This window comes from Cucurbita maxima, unplaced genomic scaffold (genome assembly GCF_002738345.1).
Source record: "Cucurbita maxima cultivar Rimu unplaced genomic scaffold, Cmax_1.0 Cma_Scf00038, whole genome shotgun sequence".
NCBI lineage: Eukaryota > Viridiplantae > Streptophyta > Magnoliopsida > Cucurbitales > Cucurbitaceae > Cucurbita > Cucurbita maxima.
Window position 1 is genome coordinate 2,029,197 of NW_019272054.1, and position 19,911 is coordinate 2,049,107.

General features: G+C 32.7%; 4 protein-coding genes and 1 long non-coding RNA gene across 11 annotated transcripts; 1 reads left to right on the top strand and 4 right to left on the bottom strand.

The window, feature by feature from the left end:
• Positions 1-576: 576 nt before the first annotated feature.
• Positions 577-1,633, top strand: LOC111468957 (zinc finger protein ZAT9-like). The gene has a single exon (XM_023114127.1). It carries the CDS (start codon positions 709-711, stop codon positions 1,465-1,467), a length of 759 nt encoding a protein of 252 aa, XP_022969895.1. The 5' UTR covers positions 577-708; the 3' UTR covers positions 1,468-1,633.
• Positions 1,634-2,387: 754 nt separating this feature from the next.
• LOC111469135 lies at positions 2,388-6,938 on the bottom strand. Of its 7 annotated transcripts, none has more exons than XR_002714823.1 (4): positions 5,538-6,938; positions 5,174-5,329; positions 4,233-4,367; positions 2,388-2,743 (listed from the first exon to the last, which is right to left on the bottom strand). XR_002714823.1 is itself a non-coding variant. In XM_023114389.1 (4 exons), exons 2-4 carry the CDS (start codon positions 5,631-5,633, stop codon positions 4,961-4,963), a joined length of 327 nt encoding a protein of 108 aa, XP_022970157.1. In that variant the 5' UTR covers positions 5,923-6,938; the 3' UTR covers positions 4,642-4,960. The 7 variants fall into 7 exon arrangements, 6 of the variants coding, with proteins under 6 accessions (XP_022970152.1, XP_022970153.1, XP_022970155.1 ...); XM_023114389.1 differs by lacking the exons at positions 2,388-2,743; positions 4,233-4,367 and adding an exon at positions 4,642-5,035 and having other exon boundaries at positions 5,538-5,633; positions 5,923-6,938; XM_023114388.1 differs by lacking the exons at positions 2,388-2,743; positions 4,233-4,367 and adding an exon at positions 4,642-5,035 and having other exon boundaries at positions 5,538-5,633; positions 5,754-6,938.
• LOC111469136 lies at positions 3,107-4,110 on the bottom strand. The gene is made up of 3 exons (XR_002714824.1): positions 3,811-4,110; positions 3,487-3,648; positions 3,107-3,295 (listed from the first exon to the last, which is right to left on the bottom strand). It is a non-coding gene; the product is annotated as an uncharacterized LOC111469136 (long non-coding RNA).
• Positions 6,939-10,162: 3,224 nt separating the features above from the next.
• On the bottom strand, positions 10,163-11,428 carry LOC111468956 (metalloendoproteinase 1-MMP). Its single transcript, XM_023114125.1, has one exon. The coding sequence runs from the start codon at positions 11,359-11,361 to the stop codon at positions 10,270-10,272; it is 1,092 nt and encodes a 363-aa protein (XP_022969893.1). The 5' UTR covers positions 11,362-11,428; the 3' UTR covers positions 10,163-10,269.
• Positions 11,429-15,670: 4,242 nt separating this feature from the next.
• On the bottom strand, positions 15,671-19,793 carry LOC111469131. Its single transcript, XM_023114377.1, has 11 exons — positions 19,497-19,793; positions 18,989-19,067; positions 18,769-18,879; positions 18,351-18,464; positions 17,828-18,169; positions 17,304-17,608; positions 17,010-17,109; positions 16,875-16,934; positions 16,591-16,677; positions 16,368-16,508; positions 15,671-16,262 (listed from the first exon to the last, which is right to left on the bottom strand). The coding sequence occupies exons 1-11, from the start codon at positions 19,607-19,609 to the stop codon at positions 15,933-15,935; spliced, it is 1,782 nt and encodes a 593-aa protein (XP_022970145.1). The 5' UTR covers positions 19,610-19,793; the 3' UTR covers positions 15,671-15,932.
• Between the last annotated feature and the right edge of the window lie 118 nt (positions 19,794-19,911).

A 19,911-nucleotide genomic window follows, 5' to 3' on the forward strand; every position in this document is an offset into this window, starting at 1 on the left:
AAATTTTTACTTTTTTAAAAAATTCAATCCACTTCTATCAAAATTTAGTGCAACCTAGTTTGAATTTGTCAAGATATTCGTAATCAGTTAATATTTTGAGAGTATATTAGGTAGAGGATATATCTTAGATTTTAGTAATAAGTTAATATTTTTCCCTATCTCATTTGATTTTAGTTAGTTTATATTTTCCTTATTTATAAATATTAGTTGATATCTTGTATTCTATTTAAACGCTGTGAATATGAATAAAATTGAACTTTCGATCCTAATTCTATTCTCATTTAAACTCTATGTTATTTCTATTTTCAAATCTATTCCCACTTTTGAGTGATAGATATTATGTGAATTGGTATAAGAGACCATCCATTTAAAAAAAAAAAAAATTGAGTATTTTTTATTTTTTATTTTTTATTTTTTAAATTTAAGGGGGTGATATTGAAATTTGGATGTAATTTTTATTAATTTAACCTAATAATAACAACCCTGAAAATAGGAAATACCAGCTTTTTATTTTTTAATTTTTTCTTACTGGGAAAGAGAATATTTAGAAAAAAAAAAAAAAAAAAATTTATTGGATGTGCTGTTTATTGTTCCTTTTGGTGGAGGAATGCTTGTCATCTACTCCTTTTAAGTTCCCAATCCCTTCTGTACTTTCCATTCCACCAAAACAAAACAAAAAAGAAAAGAAGCTTTGATTTGATTTCGGTAATGGAGTCCCACATTTGCAAGCTCTGTTTCAAATCCTTCGCCAATGGCAGAGCCTACGCCGCCCACATGAAGGCCCATCTCACTGCCGCCATGGCGCCACCACTCCCTCCGCCCACTCCTCCAGAGACCCACGGCGGCGTTCCCTCCTCTTTCTCCTCTTACTCCGCTGATGACGACGAATTTCGAGAAGATCCCAAGAGAATTTTCAACATTCTCCTTCAAGACACAGAGAGCGAAACGGAATCCACAAACCCATCTCGGAAACGATCCAAAAAGTACCGGAAACCGCCGCTGGAACCAAGCAGCTCTGTCTCTGATACTTCGCCGGAGGAAGACCTCGCCATGTCTCTGATGATGCTCTCACGCGACCGATGGATGAAACCAGAAACGAAATCATTGAAGGGAATTAAAAGGAAGAAAAAGTGTGGAAAGTGCACGAAATTGTTCCGATCTTACAGAGCTCTGTTTAGCCATGAAAAAATCTGCCAATTAGAGACAGAGCTCGACGAAGAACAGGAAGAACACGAAGAGTTCAAAAATGGCGGAAATAGAAGAGTCTTCAAATGCCCATTTTGTTTTAAGCTATTTGGATCAGGACAAGCCCTTGGCGGCCATAAGAGATCCCATCTTGTGAGCTCTACAAACGCTGCTGTTACTGTAAATGCCTCTGTTTCTTTGAAGCTTGAAATTAGTCTCATAGATCTGAACTTACCGGCGCCGATCGAAGAAGATGATTACAGTGTAGTTTCTGATGCTTGAGGAATTTGTTAATGATTGTTATTAATTAGTTGAATGGCCTCATTTTGATGGGTTTTGATCGTTCAAACAAGAAAACAATTCAGTTTCTTTTGTGGGTTTATTGTTTTTTCTAGTAAATGGAAGAAGACGAAGTTTAGTGAAAGAATGGGTCCAATGGGTTAATTAATTATGGGTCTTTCTTTTTCTTCTTTTATGTTTGTTTTGACCATAGAAATGTGTTTACTTCGAGAAGACGAAGAAGATGATTAGGAAAGTTGAGTGGAAAAGTATTGAGAGTAAAGAGAGATTAGTGCTTTTTAAGAGAAATGAGTGAAACATCGTTGTCGGATTTGAGACACAGCTTGGACTCCAATCGAGGGTAACATTGAACAATCTTAGACAAGGAGTGAAAGTCGTGACCAAATGTAAACATCTTTCGTGAGTACACAAATTTGAACAAGTCTCAACTAATTCCGTAAATAGATAAGAAAATTTATATGTCACCAAATTATTATTGATTTTAGGGTATTGTGATCAAAATAAATGTTGAACTAAACTCCTAATTTTTTTTTATAAAATAAATGTTAAATTTCAAGTAAATTATTGTGTGAGCTAAAAGTGCAAAAACTGATGAGCATTTTTTTTTTTTATACATTCGTTGTCTCTGTTATATTAAGAAAAATTTTAAACAATTTCATGAGATATCTTTTAGAACAAATTTAATTTTTTTAAAAAAAAAATTAAGAGATATAATTAAAATAAATTATAAAATTAAATAAACAACCCATTCAAATAAGAATTATCAATTTAAATTTTAAATTAATACAATTATTAATTTAAAATTTTAATCCATACAACCAAAATTTAGGAAGATAGTTAATTTTTTCACAAAAAAAAAAAAATCAAATAGAGACGAGCACAAAGAGCTTTTTGCATGGTCTTAAAAAGTCACCTCAATAATAAATAATTAATTTTTAAAATAATAATAAAAAAAACAATGTTTGGTGATGGGGGAGAGCTCAGATCCATAAAAGTTGAGCAGGTGGGCTTTTCCACCAACATGAGGCCCCACGATTCAGACTAGGCCCAATATACTATGCAATCTTTTAACACCCATTTACTAGAGATGTCGATGGGATAGGTCAGGCGGAGACTTAAATTGGGGCGTGGTTGAGATTGAGGACGGAGACGATAAATGTAATCTCCGTCCCCATCCTCATTTAGCTTCAGAGAAAAATCTCTCTTCACTCATTTAAATGAGATTCTCCTCCTATTCGAGACAAGTTCCTACAAAGCTCTAATCATGCAGGTTAAATAAACATCTCTGCAATTTACGCATTTCACGTGCACTAAACCATCATTATCTTACCATTAAACCATGTCATTACCTAAATTAATACTCACTTAATACAATAATAATATGTCTACATTAAGTTTAATGTAACAATCATATGTTTAATTTATTAGTTGAATCCATCTTGAGATAAATTATGAACTTTATAGGTTTTTTTTTTTTTTTTTGTTACGCTTCTGTTAATCTATAACTTAATGAATAAGACACTAATTATTATCACAAAGGTCGATACTTTGACTCCTAACCTCACTTGTTAAACTTTACATCTTCTTTCTTTTATGGAAACTTGACTACTGACTACAAACATTATGAAAAGAAGATGTTAAACTTTAAAGAAAAACTACAAAAGAAACAATCCATTGAAAAGATGGGGAAGTGAATCAAATATCACACAAAAAAGTATAGAAAAGGGGGGAAAATTCCAAGGAATCCACCTTTGTCCACCATTATTCAAACTTAATTGGATTGCTCAAATTCCATTCTTTTTTTCTTCCACTTTAGTTCAATTCAAACATAAAAAGATAATAAAATAAAAATTGTTGAGTGGCTTTTAAAAAGAATTCATGAAAAAAAAAAATTGTATATTTCTTTAAATGTTATGAGCCTCAAAAGTGTGTTTTAGTGAGTCGGGTGTTGAATAAAATGTGTATTTTCTCCGAGGGCTCTAGAGAAAGAAGGAGTTGAACCTAAGTTAAGCAAAGGTTGATCAAGGGCTCCAAAAAAGTAGAATGGCCTTGGGAGAGGCTCTATGGTGTACTTTGTCTCATGTGAAGATTGTTGAGGATTGTTTGAGTTCCACATTGGCTAATTAACGGAAAGTTCATGGGTACATATGTGGGGAACATAATCTCCAATAGTACAAGACATTTTAGGGAAACTAAAAGTAAAACATAATTGTTTGAAAACAGAAACTAGACTCAAAATTGAGAGATGAAGACGATATTTTTTTCATTTGCAAAATATTTGAGAAATCAACAAAACCAAGCATATTAGTTATAGGTGTAACCAACCTGATCCAAAGAACCACTTCACTCTATTTTTCTTTCCTATTTCTTCTCTGTCATAGGGCTAAAACTTCCTATGCTATGGACTTATTGCTTTTCATTTGACTTCAATCCTCGTGTTCATTTTTGCTACGAACTAGAATTCAAAAATCTAAGGAAGGTAACCGTAAATCTGTAATAATTTCCGAAAAAATAATACAAATAAAAACTCAAAATTCAAATGGTTAAACATAATGGTTTGAAAATAGAAATTAGACTCCAAATCAAGACTAAGAAAAGACGCAAGTTAGAAGCCAACAAGACTAAGAAAAGGCATTACCAAATGAAAAATAATATTCTTCCCAAAAAGCAAGAAAAAGAATCTCTCCTTCAAAAGATTCACAAAAACAATGGAAAAGTAATAAATAAAGGCACCATCTTTTCGATACCTTAGGAGTCTTTGTTTTGAAGCTCTATCTTTTTCCGTATAAGGTTGATTTTGAAGAAGAAATCAATTGAAACAAACTTTGGTACTAATGAAATTCTTGGCTTGCAATCAAAGTAGTGTCCCCACGCCTAAAACACTAAAATCTAAGCCTTGTCAAACAATTTATTAATGGTGCTTAAGCTCAAATAGGTATCAAAAACCAAAGAAAGGGAGCTGGATCAAAGTTCAAAATTTCTTGTTTTTCCCTCTCAAGCAATCTTTATCTTTAGTTTTTCCTTCCCAAGATGGAAAAAAATGGCAAAAGTGACTTATACAGTCGCTTTCAAAGTTCAAGAGAGTAAAGGTTTCTCAACACCAAACTCATCACTTTCGTAGCCACTCCCATCACAGTAACCTTCTTTTCCTTTTTCCCCAAATCACAAAGTAGAGCCCACACAATATCAAGAAAAAACCAGTAAGATTGGAGGTTAGAATTTGGAGTGTCTATGGATTGAGTATGGATTGAGTTGACACGAGACATCTTTTTAGACCTGAACTCAACTATTTAAATGGTAAAATTTTCAACCCAAACACCCTTATTAAACCATGAGCCCAACCCGAACATAAACTTTTTGCGTTGGGCTTATCCAGGTTGTTCGAGTTATAAACTTTTCATTTATTAGGAAAACTTATGAAGCAATCCAATTTTAAAAAAATTCATTTATTTGAACTCAGCCCAATCCCCTGGGATTAAACCCTCTTCCTACCACTCAAAAATCGGAAGAAAACCTGTTTATCAGCTTTCCTTCTGATTATTGTTTTCAACTGTCGTTTACAAAATAATCCCCATAGATTGGTTTTGTTGTTAAAGTAAAATTAAAAGAACACTCAACCAAAGGAAAACAGAGCAGCAGATCAACAGAGTGAGAGAATGATTAGAAGAAGAGTTGCTGTCCAACGTACCTTCAAATGGAAATAATAGTGTTCCCTAAGGTGGAGACAGAGAGAATGACGGAGAAAACTGTTCCATTCCAATGGCCTGAAAATTGACACCAAAACTGTCCCTCTTTTCTTCGTGCCCATCCGTTGAACCTCAAGCTTATGCCAATCACTATTCCTCTATATGAATTTTAGTGCACAAAAGATTCTAAAACAGTCTACAAAGTTATCCTAATGACAAGATCTTTTTAACTGAGTTGATTAATTCTGTTCGAATTGTTTCATCTTACAAAATGGTATAAGAACAAATATTCAAAAAAAGAAAAAAATTATGTAATTAAAGACTCGAAAATGAGAATGGAAACAAAAACTAGATAATTCTGCGTACCTGCGAAAGGAGATCAGAACATGCTGAAGTAGCAACATGAAACTCAATTTCTTGAGCCAAATGCTCCTCGGTATGCACATCGTTCATCAAATTCATCTGCGAGAAAAAGATATAGAGCCGGAGAAGAGGACAGAGAAGGAAAAAAGTTGCAGAGGCAATAACAATGACGACGGTAAACGGATTGAGCCCTAACGACATTAAATAACGCAGCAATACCGAGTTTCCGGCGTATATGAACTGCACCGCCATCAATCCTCCAATTACCACCGCATCTTCCATTGCTCCTATCGTTATTATTTCCAATTTTTCCCCGATTCCTTTTCTTTCCTTTTCCCTTATTTTTCCGAGGACAGTTGTGCTAATTACAATAGCATTCTATCCTTACCGTACGATTTGGTGCCACCGCCGCCGCCAGGAGCTCGTTGAGCTCTATTTCTAGTAGACGATAGAACTCCGATAAAATTGACGCGGTTCGATTTTGGAGTCTTTGTTAATTTCCTCCCCTCTGTTTCAGCTCCTCGCCGCGGCGCTTAAACGAACTAAGATTCGCGACGTCCGTCGTCCTCCGGAAGAAAAAGGTAAAAGAAAAAGGACAGAGAATATTTCCGCACGATGAATTTAATAGAATTAAAAAAAAGTTATTAGCCTCTGTTCTTACCTCTCTCTCTCCCTCGCTTGAAAGGGAATTTAAACCCTAAATCTTTCTCCATCCCTAAATAACTTGGATTTTCAGGTGCTATATTTTTTCTAATCCTTTGCTCTCCTTTGATAGTTATATCTTCTATCGTTGCTATAATCCTGTTCTACATAATCTACCAAAGTATTCGCACGTTTTGATCATACAAAATTAGAAAGTCAAGCACCTTCTCCTTCAATCTCCTTCATGTAGCGATATAAATTCTAACTTTCAAATCAATATCTGAATCAATTTTCAATCGCTGAAAAATAGTTGGAGAAAATGAAACACTACACGAGAGCTTCAAAACTCCACAATCTTAATCTACTTTCTTCGAATATGCAAGGAAGAAACCAAAATCAAACCAGAAAGTGAAACTAAATCTAAAACGCATAAACATACATACAAACAAAAATAAATACACTATGAGAGAAAGAGAGAGGGAGAGAGAGACCTGGTATTGAAGAATCGTGAGAAAGAATCAAAGTGAACTCGGAAATTTTGATAGATTGAGTAACTAAAGAAACGCTTACAGTCGTCGTTTTTTATGGCGGATCTGACAGAATCAAGCAATGTAATGAAGAAGAGATGCTGCTGCCGTTGCAAGTTGAAGCAGTCATCGGAGAATCAAGTGAAGACGACGATGATTCAGAAGCGGAACCAAGGGCGATCGTGAAGGATCCTTAACAGGGCGGGATTAGCTTCTAGCCAGAAATCAAACAAAACAAAAATGCTTTAAAATATAAATTTAGTTTTACCTTCTAATAAATCTTTAAATTTAAGTTAAATTACAAAATAATAATAATAATAATAATAAATCTAAATTTATTAGAATTTTGGATGAAATTTGGACCGTAATGACATGCAACATTGTAATAACAATAACCGTATCAATTTTCATTATAAGTCACCGTCATATTGTTACCCGTCTAAATTTTTTTGTCTAATATTTTAATATAAAATTTTAGGTTCAAAGTTTTGTTTATAATGTATGGTAAAAAAATATATGATAAAATAATATTTAAAAAAATAATATCTATAAATCAAATAACTGTATTTGAAAAAAAAAAATATATCTATAAATTATATTATATTATAAATATTATCAAAATTTCATATAAATAAACAATTTTACTATATTATTTAATTTTAAATAATTAAGTTTTAATTTAATTTGTTGATATTGTACGGTAAATATTATCTAAATTTCATATAAATAAACAATTTTACTACATTATTTAATTTTAGATAATTAATTGGGTTAATTATTATATATTATTATAATAATTTTAAATAATTAAGTATTAATTTACTTTTCATTCACATGTCTTAAATTTTAAGTTTTTTTTTTAATTTATTCGGTAATAAATCTTAATAATTATCTTAAATAAATGATTTTAATAAAATTATACAAACTTTTAATGGTTCAAAAATTAAATATTGTATATGCTGGAGTGAATTATATTAAATAATATATTTATAAATCTTATATATTATAATAATTTATTAATAAAATAATAATATATCTTGAATTTTAATTTTAACTCTCATGAATTTTAATTTTAACTTTCATTTATTAATATACATTAAATTTAGGGTTTTGAGTTTGTATAGTTATTAATATTAATAAATTTTTTAAAACAATTAATTTTAATAAAATTATACAAAAATTTAATTTGTTTGAGAAAAACTAGTAATTAACATAAATAAATAAATAAAAAGACCTGATCAAGATGATAATGGGCCGGCCCAAGTTGGCTTTTTGTGGGCTACTTTAAACTTGTGATTGATTAGACTCATGTCGTTTTGATTAACTCATTGTCGTCATTATTTCAAATGTTATCACATCCCCACAAAAGTGTTTGACGTTCGCTAAACAATATCTTCTCTCTTTTGTGGATGCTATAAATAAATAATTTATAAAGTTTTGTAAATAATATTATAAAGAGGTAACATATAAAATTTAGGAAAATAATTTAATAACTAACATAAAATACTTTATAAATAGAAGCAAAAAATAATAAGTTTAAAATTTTTGAGATGGTTATTAAAAATAAATAAATGATATAAACTCCCCAACTAATTATTTAATAATAATTGTTTGAATTAAAAAATTGAAGTCTTGTTAAATATTAAAATATCCCCGACAAAATTATACTCTTTTGTGTGTTAGAATTACTTCAAAACTAAATTTTCCAAGTAAATTATGACTTTATTGACCTGAATATTTAATTCCCAAAATTTGACTATTTTTTTATTTTCCACGTGTATTATTAGGATTATTTATTTATTGTGTTTGACTCATTATTGATGTCTTTTTAAAAAGTATATTTTTTAAGTAATTGGTAAAGGTAGAAAGACCGATGGCTACGCCATCTTAGATGACTATTAAATGGAAGAATAAAAAATTAAAGAAAAAATATATTTCAAGATTGGCTAAATATTTTTGGTAATATATATTTTTTCTTTAATTATATTTCAATTTAACAGTTTTGACTTTAATATATTATTTGACATTCTTAATTATAAGAATAATTAATTGGCTTAAATTTCAAGAAACCAGTATATTTATTCCCTAAATATTTCATTCTATATTATTTATATTTTTTTTCTAGAAACATTGAAATTCTACATAAGTTTTTTTCAAATAAATATTTTGATTTCTGGGTGAATTTTTTAAAATATTGGTAAAATGTGGATAAAAAAAAAACAATTTAAGGTGAAAAGGTGTGTTTATAATCTTAATTTTAAGAAAATTAAAAAAATTATTTATTTATTCGTTTTTATGAAAATTAAGGTTATAAACAATATTTTCGAACAACTCCTTTGTAATATTATCTACTTTCTAAAAGCGTTTTTTTTAATAAAAAAAATCAAGTTAAAATTTGAAACTAAAAAGAAATTAGTTTTTAAAAAACTTATTTTTATGAGTAGAATTTGACTACTGTTTTTTTATAGAAAAAATAATAAATAATTTAATTATGACCAGGCATGAATTAAACCAATTATAAAAACATTCATAAATTATATTGTTACATGTAACGATGACACGAATATAATTTATTGATCAATTAAGACATTTATATTTTTTCTTTGAAAGACAAGAATTAAATAATATTTTTTTAAAAGAGACTTTAAGAATGAAGCTTTGAATATTCTAAAACATCAGGAATTAAAGATTGAGTTGAATTAAAATTATATAATTGAAGGAGTGGGTTACTTTTACATAAAGTTATACCTAAATGTTGATTTTGGTCGTTAAGGTTAAGCATAGTCTCCACTCTACAACTTTCTCTTTTTTTAATCTGTTCTAAATCTTTTATTTTATTTTTATTGAGTCCTTAAATTTTCAATTATTTAAAAAAAAAATACAAGTTTACTCTTAAAAAAGAATAAAAAATTGTTATTTATTTATTTATTTATTCTCATTATTATTATTATTATTATTTAGTTTAGTTTCATTCTTTGAAAAGTATATATTTTGAATAGGGGCATTTCAAATTGGATAATTATTTATTTATTTATTTTTCCTCTCATTTTCAAGACTTTTTCTTTAATTGGCCCATTTTATTTATTTTCTTATTCAAACCTACGTAACATAGGAGTATTTGACCTTTCATTTTTTTCATTTTTCCTCTTATATATTTAATTCATTAAAAAAATTAATAATAAAGATAAGGTTAGGCAACAATATTCCTATATCACACATTTTTTTATTTAATAAATTTCACAATAAAATTAAATGATATATTAATTTTTATAAAAATTTATTCCATGAACCCATAAATCAGCCCTTCTAAATCATTCTTTTATTACAAATAATAGATTAAGATACATAAAAAATAAAAATTCGTGATATAATATATATATATATTTTATAGAAATTGTTGGTTAAAAAAATTATTTTTGAAAAAAATATTAAAAAAATGGAGAAAACATCACAATTATCTAACAAATGATCCCTTTTCTATATATATATTTTTTTTCATTCATTTTTTGTGTTACTTTCGAATACATACAATTGTGTAAGAAAATGAAGAAAAAAAAAATTTAATTTCATAAAAAGAAAAACAGAAAGCAAGCAAAAATAGAGGGGAAGAATAAGAAGAAGAAGAAATTAGCGTTGTTTGAAGAAGAAGAAGACGATCCACTGTTGTTGTTGATAGACTTTTCAGATTCCAAAAAGGATTTCAATTTGAAATTAGGGTTTGAGCCGTACAGAGCCTGAACTCCTTCAACGTCATCGATCCTTAGGTCCACCTTCTTCCCTCTCGGGCTCAAACTCGGATACATCACAGCTTCTTTCACCGCAGAGTGTGCCAGTCCAAGAACGTGCCCTATCTCATGCGTCACTACCGATTCCAAATCCACCGCCACTTTCGATTTCTCCTTTTCAAAATCCACCGCCCACCGCTCCGCCGCGTCCAAGTGTAGCCTACCGTTTTCCGGCGAAAACGCGTGCGCCAAAATGCCTAATACTCCGTCGAACGACTCTCCGTCTCCGTGATCGCCGCGGAAGAATCCGATTCGTATATCCGAAGATTCGTAGTCGGAAGACTCTGTGAAGTTTAACGGAATCACCGCGGACCACCGCGAGAACGATCGCCGGACTACTTTTCGAATCTCCGATGAAGTTAGGTATTCGATCGTGTAATCCGGTGAGAGAGCGTAGGTTAGAGTCGATGATCGAATCCATCTCGGCTGGCCGTTGAAGAAAGCGTATCGTCTCGTTGAGCGAATCGTTGTTGATACGCTGTGGTTGATTTTAATTAGGTCACTCATTCCGCATCTCGGCGACATGATGCTCGCGATTGTTTCGGAATCGAGCTTTCCAGTGACTGATAAACCTAATCGCTTTTGATACAGAATCAACGCCGATACGAATTGATCGTCGAAGGAATCGGAGAAGTTGTTTTCAGGAGGAATAGGAAGGTAACCGAATCGATTCAAATACTTCTTCAACTCCGACATGCCGTTCACTTCGCGGCCCTTGCCAGCGTCGAGGAACCGAGCGAAGTTTCTCCATGCGTAGTTGTTATCGCCGTCAAGAGACGCCGTCGCCGCCGTGAAATCGGCGAAAGTTCTGGCGGGAAAAACAGAGTAAAGAAGGTAGAAGAAGCAGAGGTAATAACGGAAAAACGGAAACATGGGGATATTATTTGGTGGCGGTTATCGGGACAAGAGAAATGGAAAGGAAAAAAAAGCTTTATTTCCGATCGATTTTCTGATTATTTATTAATAAATATTTTTTAAATTTATGAAATAATAATTAATTCATTTTAGAAAAAATGGTTGAAACTGGATTTGGGGGAAAAGAAAACAGAGAAGGATGGGAAAGTTAAGAAGATTCTGGCGTGCTTCCCTTTATATTGCAGATTCCCACTTTTCTTTGATTACCATTGCCATTTTTAATAAATTAAAATAAACTTATTATATATTTTTTTAAAATTTAATAGTTATTGTTAAATCAATTTTAACCTTTGCGTAAGTTTTGTTGGGTTGGATGAAAAAACAATCCTACTTCAACTAATTTAGGGAATGATAATGAGTTTATAATCTAAGAATTCTATCTCCATTGGTGTGAGGTCTACCATTGTGGCGAGTCGTGTTCATCTACCATGGTATCAGAGCGTCGAAAGAAGACAATATCGGTTAGCGGTGTGCTTGGGTCGTTACAAATGGTATAGGAGTCTTGATCTTAATTTAGTCATACCAATAGAATCCTCAAATATCGAATAAATGAATTCAAAAGGAGGCTCCTCGAAAGCATAGTAAAAAGCATGGTAAAAAAATGACTAAGACTCCAAAAAAAACCATGAGAATTTATTCTCAAGATGGACAATATTATACCATTGTGGAGAGTCGAGTTCATCTAATATTAAAATGACATTAAAATAATAAAAAAATAAAGAGATAAATTTCCATTAATATATAAGGGATGAGGATTAAAATTATAATTTGGTTTTTAGAGAGAAAAAAATGCTTTATTAATTGAAAGAGATTGATTCGGTGTAGGTTTTGCCTAACTTTCTTGTTGACCAAAGATTGTTATTTTATTTCTTATTTATAAAAAAATTATTTTATTCGATTATACATTTAAATAAATTTGAATTTCCGTTAAACTTAAAAAATAAAAAATAATATATATATATATATATATATATATATATATATATATTATAAGAATTATTAATTTAAAAATTAGAGTTTAACCGGGCCGTTACAAAAAATAATGAGATTTATTTGAAAAATGATGAAATTTATTTGAAAAATGATGAAATTTATTTGAAAAATGATGAAACTCACGCAGAAATTTATTACAAATCATGTTTTGGTACCTTTAAAATAAATAAATAAAAAAAATAATGACGCGTAAACCTATTTAAAACAAAGAGGAAATTTAAAATCAAAAGGAAGTCTGATATGACCGCTTAGTTCCTAGGCATCCACGACATTTAAATTAATACAAAAATGCCGAAACCTCTTTCCCACAAAATGAGACTACAAAAAAAATATAAAAATCCTTGAATCGCCCCTTGACTGACTTTGACATCCTACTGTCACCTCCGTGCCATGCCTGAAAAACCATTTTAAAAAAAAAACAGGGTGAAATACTACGTAAGTAACTCCCCGATTGGTGTCAACATAGGAATCGTCACAAGGCCATCAACCAAAACACGCATCACGTGATTAATGCCACCACAATATCAACGCCACTTTTACTCCAGTGGTTATTCCTAGTTGGTTACCCGAAATACACAGCATGTAACATTTACTGGATAGACGTTTTCTAGAATCACCCCAAGGTGACTATTGGTGGCTAGTTACCCGAAACACACAACGTATAACCTTTACTAGATAGACGTTTTCTAGAATCACCCCAAAGGTGACTATTTGTGGCTAGTTACCCGAAACACACAGCGTGTAACTATTACCACAAACCCCTTAACTATGGCTACCTACAAGCACAATATACCGCCAATCGACACCTATCCGAACTACACAGCCTAACCATATTACACAACCATCAGATTACACAACAATCAGATTACACAACAATCCGATTACACAACAATCCGATTACACAACGATTCGATTACCCCTATCCAGACTACACAACCAAACCATATTACACCACATTCAGATTACACAATCATCAAATTATACAACAATCAGATTACACGACAATCAGATTACATACAATTACATAAAGCGATCAAATTACACAAAGTGATCAGATTACACACAGTGCTCGACAATCATATTACACAACACTTAGCCATAGGACAATTCTGTTCGACCCATTTTTTTCAAAAAACAAAACATTTATTTTCAACAGGCGTGTCCCTTACCTGAGGAGCTGCTTTCTTGATCTTTCCTAATCAACGACGATTCGACTCCCCTCGAACAACGTCTAATCCTCTTGAAGTCGGTTCTGGCAACGACGATGTTGTTCCCTAGCGGTGGCAATGTGGGTGCTGGGCAGAGGTATTTTGATGTGGGAAGGGGTGCGGAGCGGTGTGGGAACAATCGGTTGCTGGACCGTGAGCGTTGGGTGGCAGTGACTTAAGAAAGAAAAATGAAAAAGAGAGAAGGAAGGGCGGCGGACGGCTGTAGAAAGAAGGAAGAGCGACGACGGGCTAAAGGGTTAGCTCCTCTAGTGAACCCTAGGGCTTATATTCTTTTTTTTATAAGACCGGCCAAAACGTGGGCCTTACATTAACTCGCTTCCACTTCGTCCATCACTACTTACACGAGTAGTCAATTGAACTTTTCTACTAGAAGGTATTTATATGTGGGTATATTGCTTGTTTTTTACTGATCTGATTTCTTATAAATCGTGGCGGATTAAGTAGGTTCTAATAACTACGAGATTATTAGGTTCGTCCGCAATGTTTCGAGATAAAGACTAAAATCCTTAAAATTAGAGGATGATTAAATCCACTCGAACACTCAAACATGTAATATAACATCAAGTCAAGATATAATTGGTTACGTAAGGACTTTAATAATAATTGAATTCATCATTCCACGCCCTCCAATACCTTTTTCTTTTCTAATACGTCCAAAAATAAAAGAACCTATTTTTCTCTTATAAATTTGGGACATAATTTCATGAATTAATTTCTTTTTTTAGTCAACAAATCCACATGGAATAGGAATAAATAAGAGTTAATCAAATTAATTTTAAATAAATGAAAAATAAAAATTTTATAAATTGAGTTAGATTTATGAATTTTCTTAAAATTAGTTTAAGTATTAATTTGAATTTACTATTAATTTTTTTTTTTTTTTTTTACTCACCACACAATTAATACACATATTTATTATTATTTTCATAATTCATTTCCAACAATTCATACGAAGTCTCGAATTACAAATCTTAATTTCTATAAACGTTTTGACACTTTTATTAAAAATAAAAATTTAAATACATGAGTCAACAATTTGAATCAATCCAATCCAATATTTTATGGTTGGGTTTAATTAGGTTAATTATTTAATTAAGGTTATTTCAATCCAATCCAATATTTTACGGTTAGATTTAATTAGGTTAATTATTTAATTAAGGTTATTTGATTACTTGAACAATTGAGTTGGACTTACAAAATTGTCTCAACTCGATCCCTAATGATATTAATTAGATCAAATATGAAACCACATTAAGTTTGGAGGCTTTAATTTGTGACATGAATAATCATATAATGATGATTGCATCACTAATTAGGAGCATATGGTAAGGAAAATAATGCAAAAGTTGTTAAAGTGCCCCAACAAAGATTTCCATAGAGAAGTTGAGCTGTTTCAACTCTTATTTATTTATTTACATTTTGGTTCAACATTTCAATATTAAGTGGTGAAGAAAATCAAAAGTCTATCAATTATAATGTATTTGATTTATTTAGGTCCATTTTATAATCATTTGATTTTATAATTTTTTTTCATAAATTGTGATTGTGTTTTTTTTTTACAATTTATTTATTAAATCTTAAACACCCATCGACTCAGAGTTTCAATCAAACCTAACCCAAAAATAGAGTGTCGAGTTGGGTGTGAAACACTATTAAGTTCATTCAAGTAGCCAATCCAACCAACTTGAAAATTCATGTTGGTTAAAAAAAATGTTATTTCACAACAACAAAACATAACCGAGTACATATAGATTCCCAATTATCATTTTATTAGCCAACCATTCAATTTTAGATGAGTAACTCTAAAAAATAAGAAATTATTCCTATTTGTACCTTCTAGAATATACATCTAGAAGGTACAAATCCCAATTTGTTGAACTCAAAAAAACGAAAATGAAGAGTGTATTCAATAGAACATCTGACATTCATGAAGATTATAAAGAAGGAACGCACTAGTTAGCTCATTGATATATATTCTAATGTATTTGCAAACTTAAACCTAGCTCAACTAATTAAAATATACACCATCTTAAGATGTTAGAGAGAGGGTCGAAAGGAAACCAACAAAATGGCTTAGAATAACAAGCAGAGGGAAGGTTCAAAATGCAGTCTTTTTCTAGCAGAACCAGCTTTTGGTAAGCTGCAACAATCAACAATCAGACCTAATAGATATATACACTATCAAATGGTGAGTTCTTCCAACTACCAAAATCCATTCTCTATCTGTTTCCCCTTGAATTCATAGAATTATTTTGGTCAGTCTTCTTTTCGACGCCTCATGACAACAAGTCAACGATATTTTGAATCTTACGAGCACCATGGCTTTTCAGTTAGATTGGTAGAAAATACATACCGGAACCTTGAGCTGTAAGGTAACCACTCAATGATATGAGATGCCTTCTTGCCAGTTTGAAGATCCACACATTTCTGTATCGACTCGTGGAGTTTCCCATCGACATTTTCGGAAATCCATTTCGGAAGTTCGTCTGAGCTGATGGATGCTTCGCGTGCAAATCTTTCGAGCACCTTTGGTAGGAATACTTTCTTTGATTTCTTCACAACTATATTTGCTTGGAGAAACTCCCTTTTGGCCAATTCCAGTTCCTCTTTTACATTTGATGCAGTGTACACTTTCAGCTACAGGTTTAAACAAAAAAGAACGAAAAAAAAAAAAACAGATTCGTTTCATACAAAAAGAACGAAAGATTTCATAAATCGATTAAGGGATCAACAATAATTTACCACAGGATCTGAAGAGGCACCGGTGCAGAGCCCAAAGCACACAAGAGGTTGAAGACTTGGAAGGCCCAATTTTGAAGAGATAAGTTGTCTTTCTTCACCAGACTTCTTCCTCAGTGCGGTGGAAATGATGGTTTCAAGCCACTAAAATTCATACAAGTCAGAGAATGAGCGATATCTCTTTCATCCATACACAAATAGTTGAAAGTTTAAGAAAAGTGTATACCCATCCTATTCGAGGAGATTTGAAGGAAAAAATTGATTGTTCTATTGCATTTGCACTGATGATACGGCCACCGATGTTGTAAGCAGCCTGCACTATACTGAAAAGCCCATCAACAATGCTAGTCTATCGAAAACGACCAAATTCGCTCGCCCGATACGAGCACAAAGATCTTAGAATGAACAACGAAACCCCTTAAGGTGCCCATCTATAGTAATAATCTTTGGTACATAGAGACGTTTATATGCATGCTTGTTTCATGTACTGCAGACAGAGAAATGCAATACCTTATGGAACAAAGCCAACCTTCTCAGAGAGCCATGAGGGATTCCATATGCCAAATATGCCTGAAAAAGGCAGGCAAAACAAGCTCAACAAAATGAGAAGAATGAACTGGAAATGTCACAATTAGCTGATCTTACATGCATTAGAAGAGCATTATACACATTAATCCAGAATGCAGTTTGAGCATCAATCTCCATCTTACTGACATTCACTTTTTCCAGCTGCTCAACTAATACTCTGAAACCAATAAAATGGGATGGTTAAGGGCAAGCAAAGGAAAAATGGCATCAAAGCACGAGTCCCGGACAATCGTAAAAAAAATGAACTCCAACAATTCAGTTAATTTTCAAAAGATAAGGACCGAACATGTCCTCCTTTTCTACCCCGTACCGTACTCTGTAGGGAGTTATATTTCGAGGCAAGAAACGTACCTATAATTGTTGATTGCATATGAAGCACGAGAGAACTGGGTGTTATTGGTTGATATGCAATGTATTTCCAGCATTGCTTTCACATCCCCACATTGTTCCTCCACAGGTCCACTCTCGGGCCGTTTAACTTTAGGGAAGGAACTTGCCTTTTTTTTAGCATTGTTAGATGCCACTCTATGAAGAGAGCAGTATATAAAAGCCATGCACCTCACCATCTCCTCTGATAATTTGCTTGGACACTCAAAAAGATGATCTTTTAGAGTTCGCAGAGAAGTTTTCTTCACCTGTGAAAGCACTTCACGAACCTGACAAATTACTCTGATGAGAATATTTCACTACTTGGCACAGAAGGTAATGGCTACAAAGTACATGAAGTTTCAACATGTGGAATACTGAATGTTGTGTTAATGGGGAAGAAACCTTCTTGAGTTCTGAAATTTGATTACATTCTACAAATGGTCACTGCTTGATATCCCTGTATTAGCTAAGCAGGGCAGAAACAACAACCTATATTAAGAGTGTACCTTTGCAGGGCCTGAAAATTTTTCCGTACTTATGTCGCCTTTTCCTCCCAACAAGGAATTAGGACCAGCATTCGAGGCTCTTTTTCCCAAGTTGTTTACAGAGAACGGTTGCAAAGGTCCCAAAGGGAACTTCCTTGATGAACAAAATGCACTTGAAATGATACTGGGGTGTTTTTTTGATTCATGCTTCCCATGGGCTGGAGAGACTGTGACTGAACTTTGCTGAGAAGATGTCTTACTAACACAATTTTCAAAAATACTCCTATAGAGAGAGAGCACATGCTGTTCGCGGTTTGCGACCTCTTCTTCAAGTAATTCAATTTCTGAGATCAAATCCTTCGTCTGGGAAAAACGTACTCCGATCAGCGCAAGTATGAGATCAAATAATCAAATAATATAATGTATTAGAATACAAGGAGATAATTTGGCTTCAAGATTCAAGCCTTCACCACTGCATTTAGAAATGTATACCAGAAAAGCTCTTAACCATTTCTATACATTCTTGAATAAGTGAAAGAATTACCTGAGCTAAGTGCCTGTGCCCGGGAGATAAAGTACTTGATGCACGACCCATTGCCCTTTCAAGCATGCTTCGCATAGATCTCTCTTGTTGCAACCGCAGCTGTAGCAACTCAATCTGCAATTTGTACGTGTACAAATTGAGATGTTAAAATATTTTCCAACTACCGTTTGAAACTTCATTGACTTGATGTAACATCTTAAGTCCACCGCTAGCAGATATTGTCCTCTTTGAACTTTCCTTTCGGGGCTTTCCCTCAAGGTTTTTAAAACGCGTCTGCTAAGGAGAAGTTTCCACACCCTTATAAAGAATGATTCGTTCTCCTCTCTAACCGATGTGGGATCTCACATTTGACCATCGAGAGTTGATATCTTGAAATGGATTCCAAATGGAACATGAGAGAGAGAGACCAGATACTTACATCATTTTCCAAAGACGCTCGGTGTTTAGAAGACGAATTATCATTGAAATTAGTAGCACCCTCATGCAGCGGACTTCGTGCTCTAATACCACTTGTAGACAGTGGGGATGCCTGTTAATACATACAAGATCCAACGGCCCTTTGAGACAGTCGCTATAGAAGCAGACATATAAAAACAATACACTAACATAAGCATAATAACTATGATTCGTTGCCTCACTTGTTTGTCGCTCCGGCCATTCTTGCTATTAGAATGCAGAACCCCACCTCTAATGACATTGGAGTTCCTGTCAGAAGAACTAGAAGAAGAACAAAAAGGATCACAAGTTAGTGACATAATGTTATGATCATTATAGAGTGACAGATGAATCAAGCAATTCATAGATTCTATAAAAACCCTCATAACCGAACTTTTTGTTAGTGAAAAAGAAGAACAAATGAGAAAATTATGTGAACAAACAACTATCCTCGCCATTTCCATCCCCACATTATTCCCTGTGTTCAAGTTTAGTTCGCTGCCAATTTATAAACTAAGAACTTCATTTGCTTGAAGGAACCACTAGATCCAGCTTCCAACATTCAATATCAACAAGTCGCCTATAAATCTCTCCTCTAAATTCTCCAGTTTCTAAAAATCAACCAAGAGGAAAGGAAGCAAAAACCCTAATCTAACGAAGATGAGATCAAAATGCAACAGATATATATAAAAAAAAACGTCCAAATTAAACCTTCTAGAGCGCCTATGGCGGGCATGAACATGATGCGACGCTAAATAATCTCGAAGTTCTCTATTCCCAGAAGCTTTTTCTTCACCACGCAAATGCATATCGAATCCACTCATTATTGTTATTCAGAATACACATTCTTGCTCTATTAAACACTCGATGATTCTACCTCCCCACTCAGCAAAGATCATAAAGAAATATAATGAACTGCGCGATGGGTCAGCTATTAAATGAAAAGAAAAACAGAATCCAAAGATCGAAACGCAAGATTTCTCTCTCTTTTTTACTCAGAGATGAAAAGATTTGTAGAAATTACCAGTGGAATAAGCGGACAATGGTGGTTGGCCTCTCTGCCTCTGCCAGAAAATTGAATTCAATCACTTTAGGGTTGTTGATCGCATTCAATTCTAGAATTCAA

Bases quoted from the DNA above. Each gene is read 5' to 3' on its own strand.
- LOC111468957 (XM_023114127.1), top strand. From the start codon at position 709: ATGGAGTCCCACATTTGCAAGCTCTGTTTCAAATCCTTCGCCAATGGC.
- LOC111469135 (XM_023114383.1), bottom strand. From the start codon at position 5,816: ATGGAAGATGCGGTGGTAATTGGAGGATTGATGGCGGTGCAGTTCATA. The intron at 5,330-5,537 runs GTACGCAGAATT...AAATTCATATAG, and splicing joins GTTCTGATCTCCTTTCGCAG to AGGAATAGTGATTGGCATAA. The intron at 5,036-5,173 runs GTACGTTGGACA...TGTAAACGACAG, and splicing joins ACTATTATTTCCATTTGAAG to TTGAAAACAATAATCAGAAG.
- LOC111468956 (XM_023114125.1), bottom strand. From the start codon at position 11,361: ATGTTTCCGTTTTTCCGTTATTACCTCTGCTTCTTCTACCTTCTTTAC.
- LOC111469131 (XM_023114377.1), bottom strand. From the start codon at position 19,609: ATGAGTGGATTCGATATGCATTTGCGTGGTGAAGAAAAAGCTTCTGGG. The intron at 18,465-18,768 runs GTAAGTATCTGG...TACAAATTGCAG, and splicing joins GAGCGTCTTTGGAAAATGAT to ATTGAGTTGCTACAGCTGCG. The intron at 16,678-16,874 runs GTATTGCATTTC...AGTATAGTGCAG, and splicing joins GGTTGGCTTTGTTCCATAAG to GCTGCTTACAACATCGGTGG.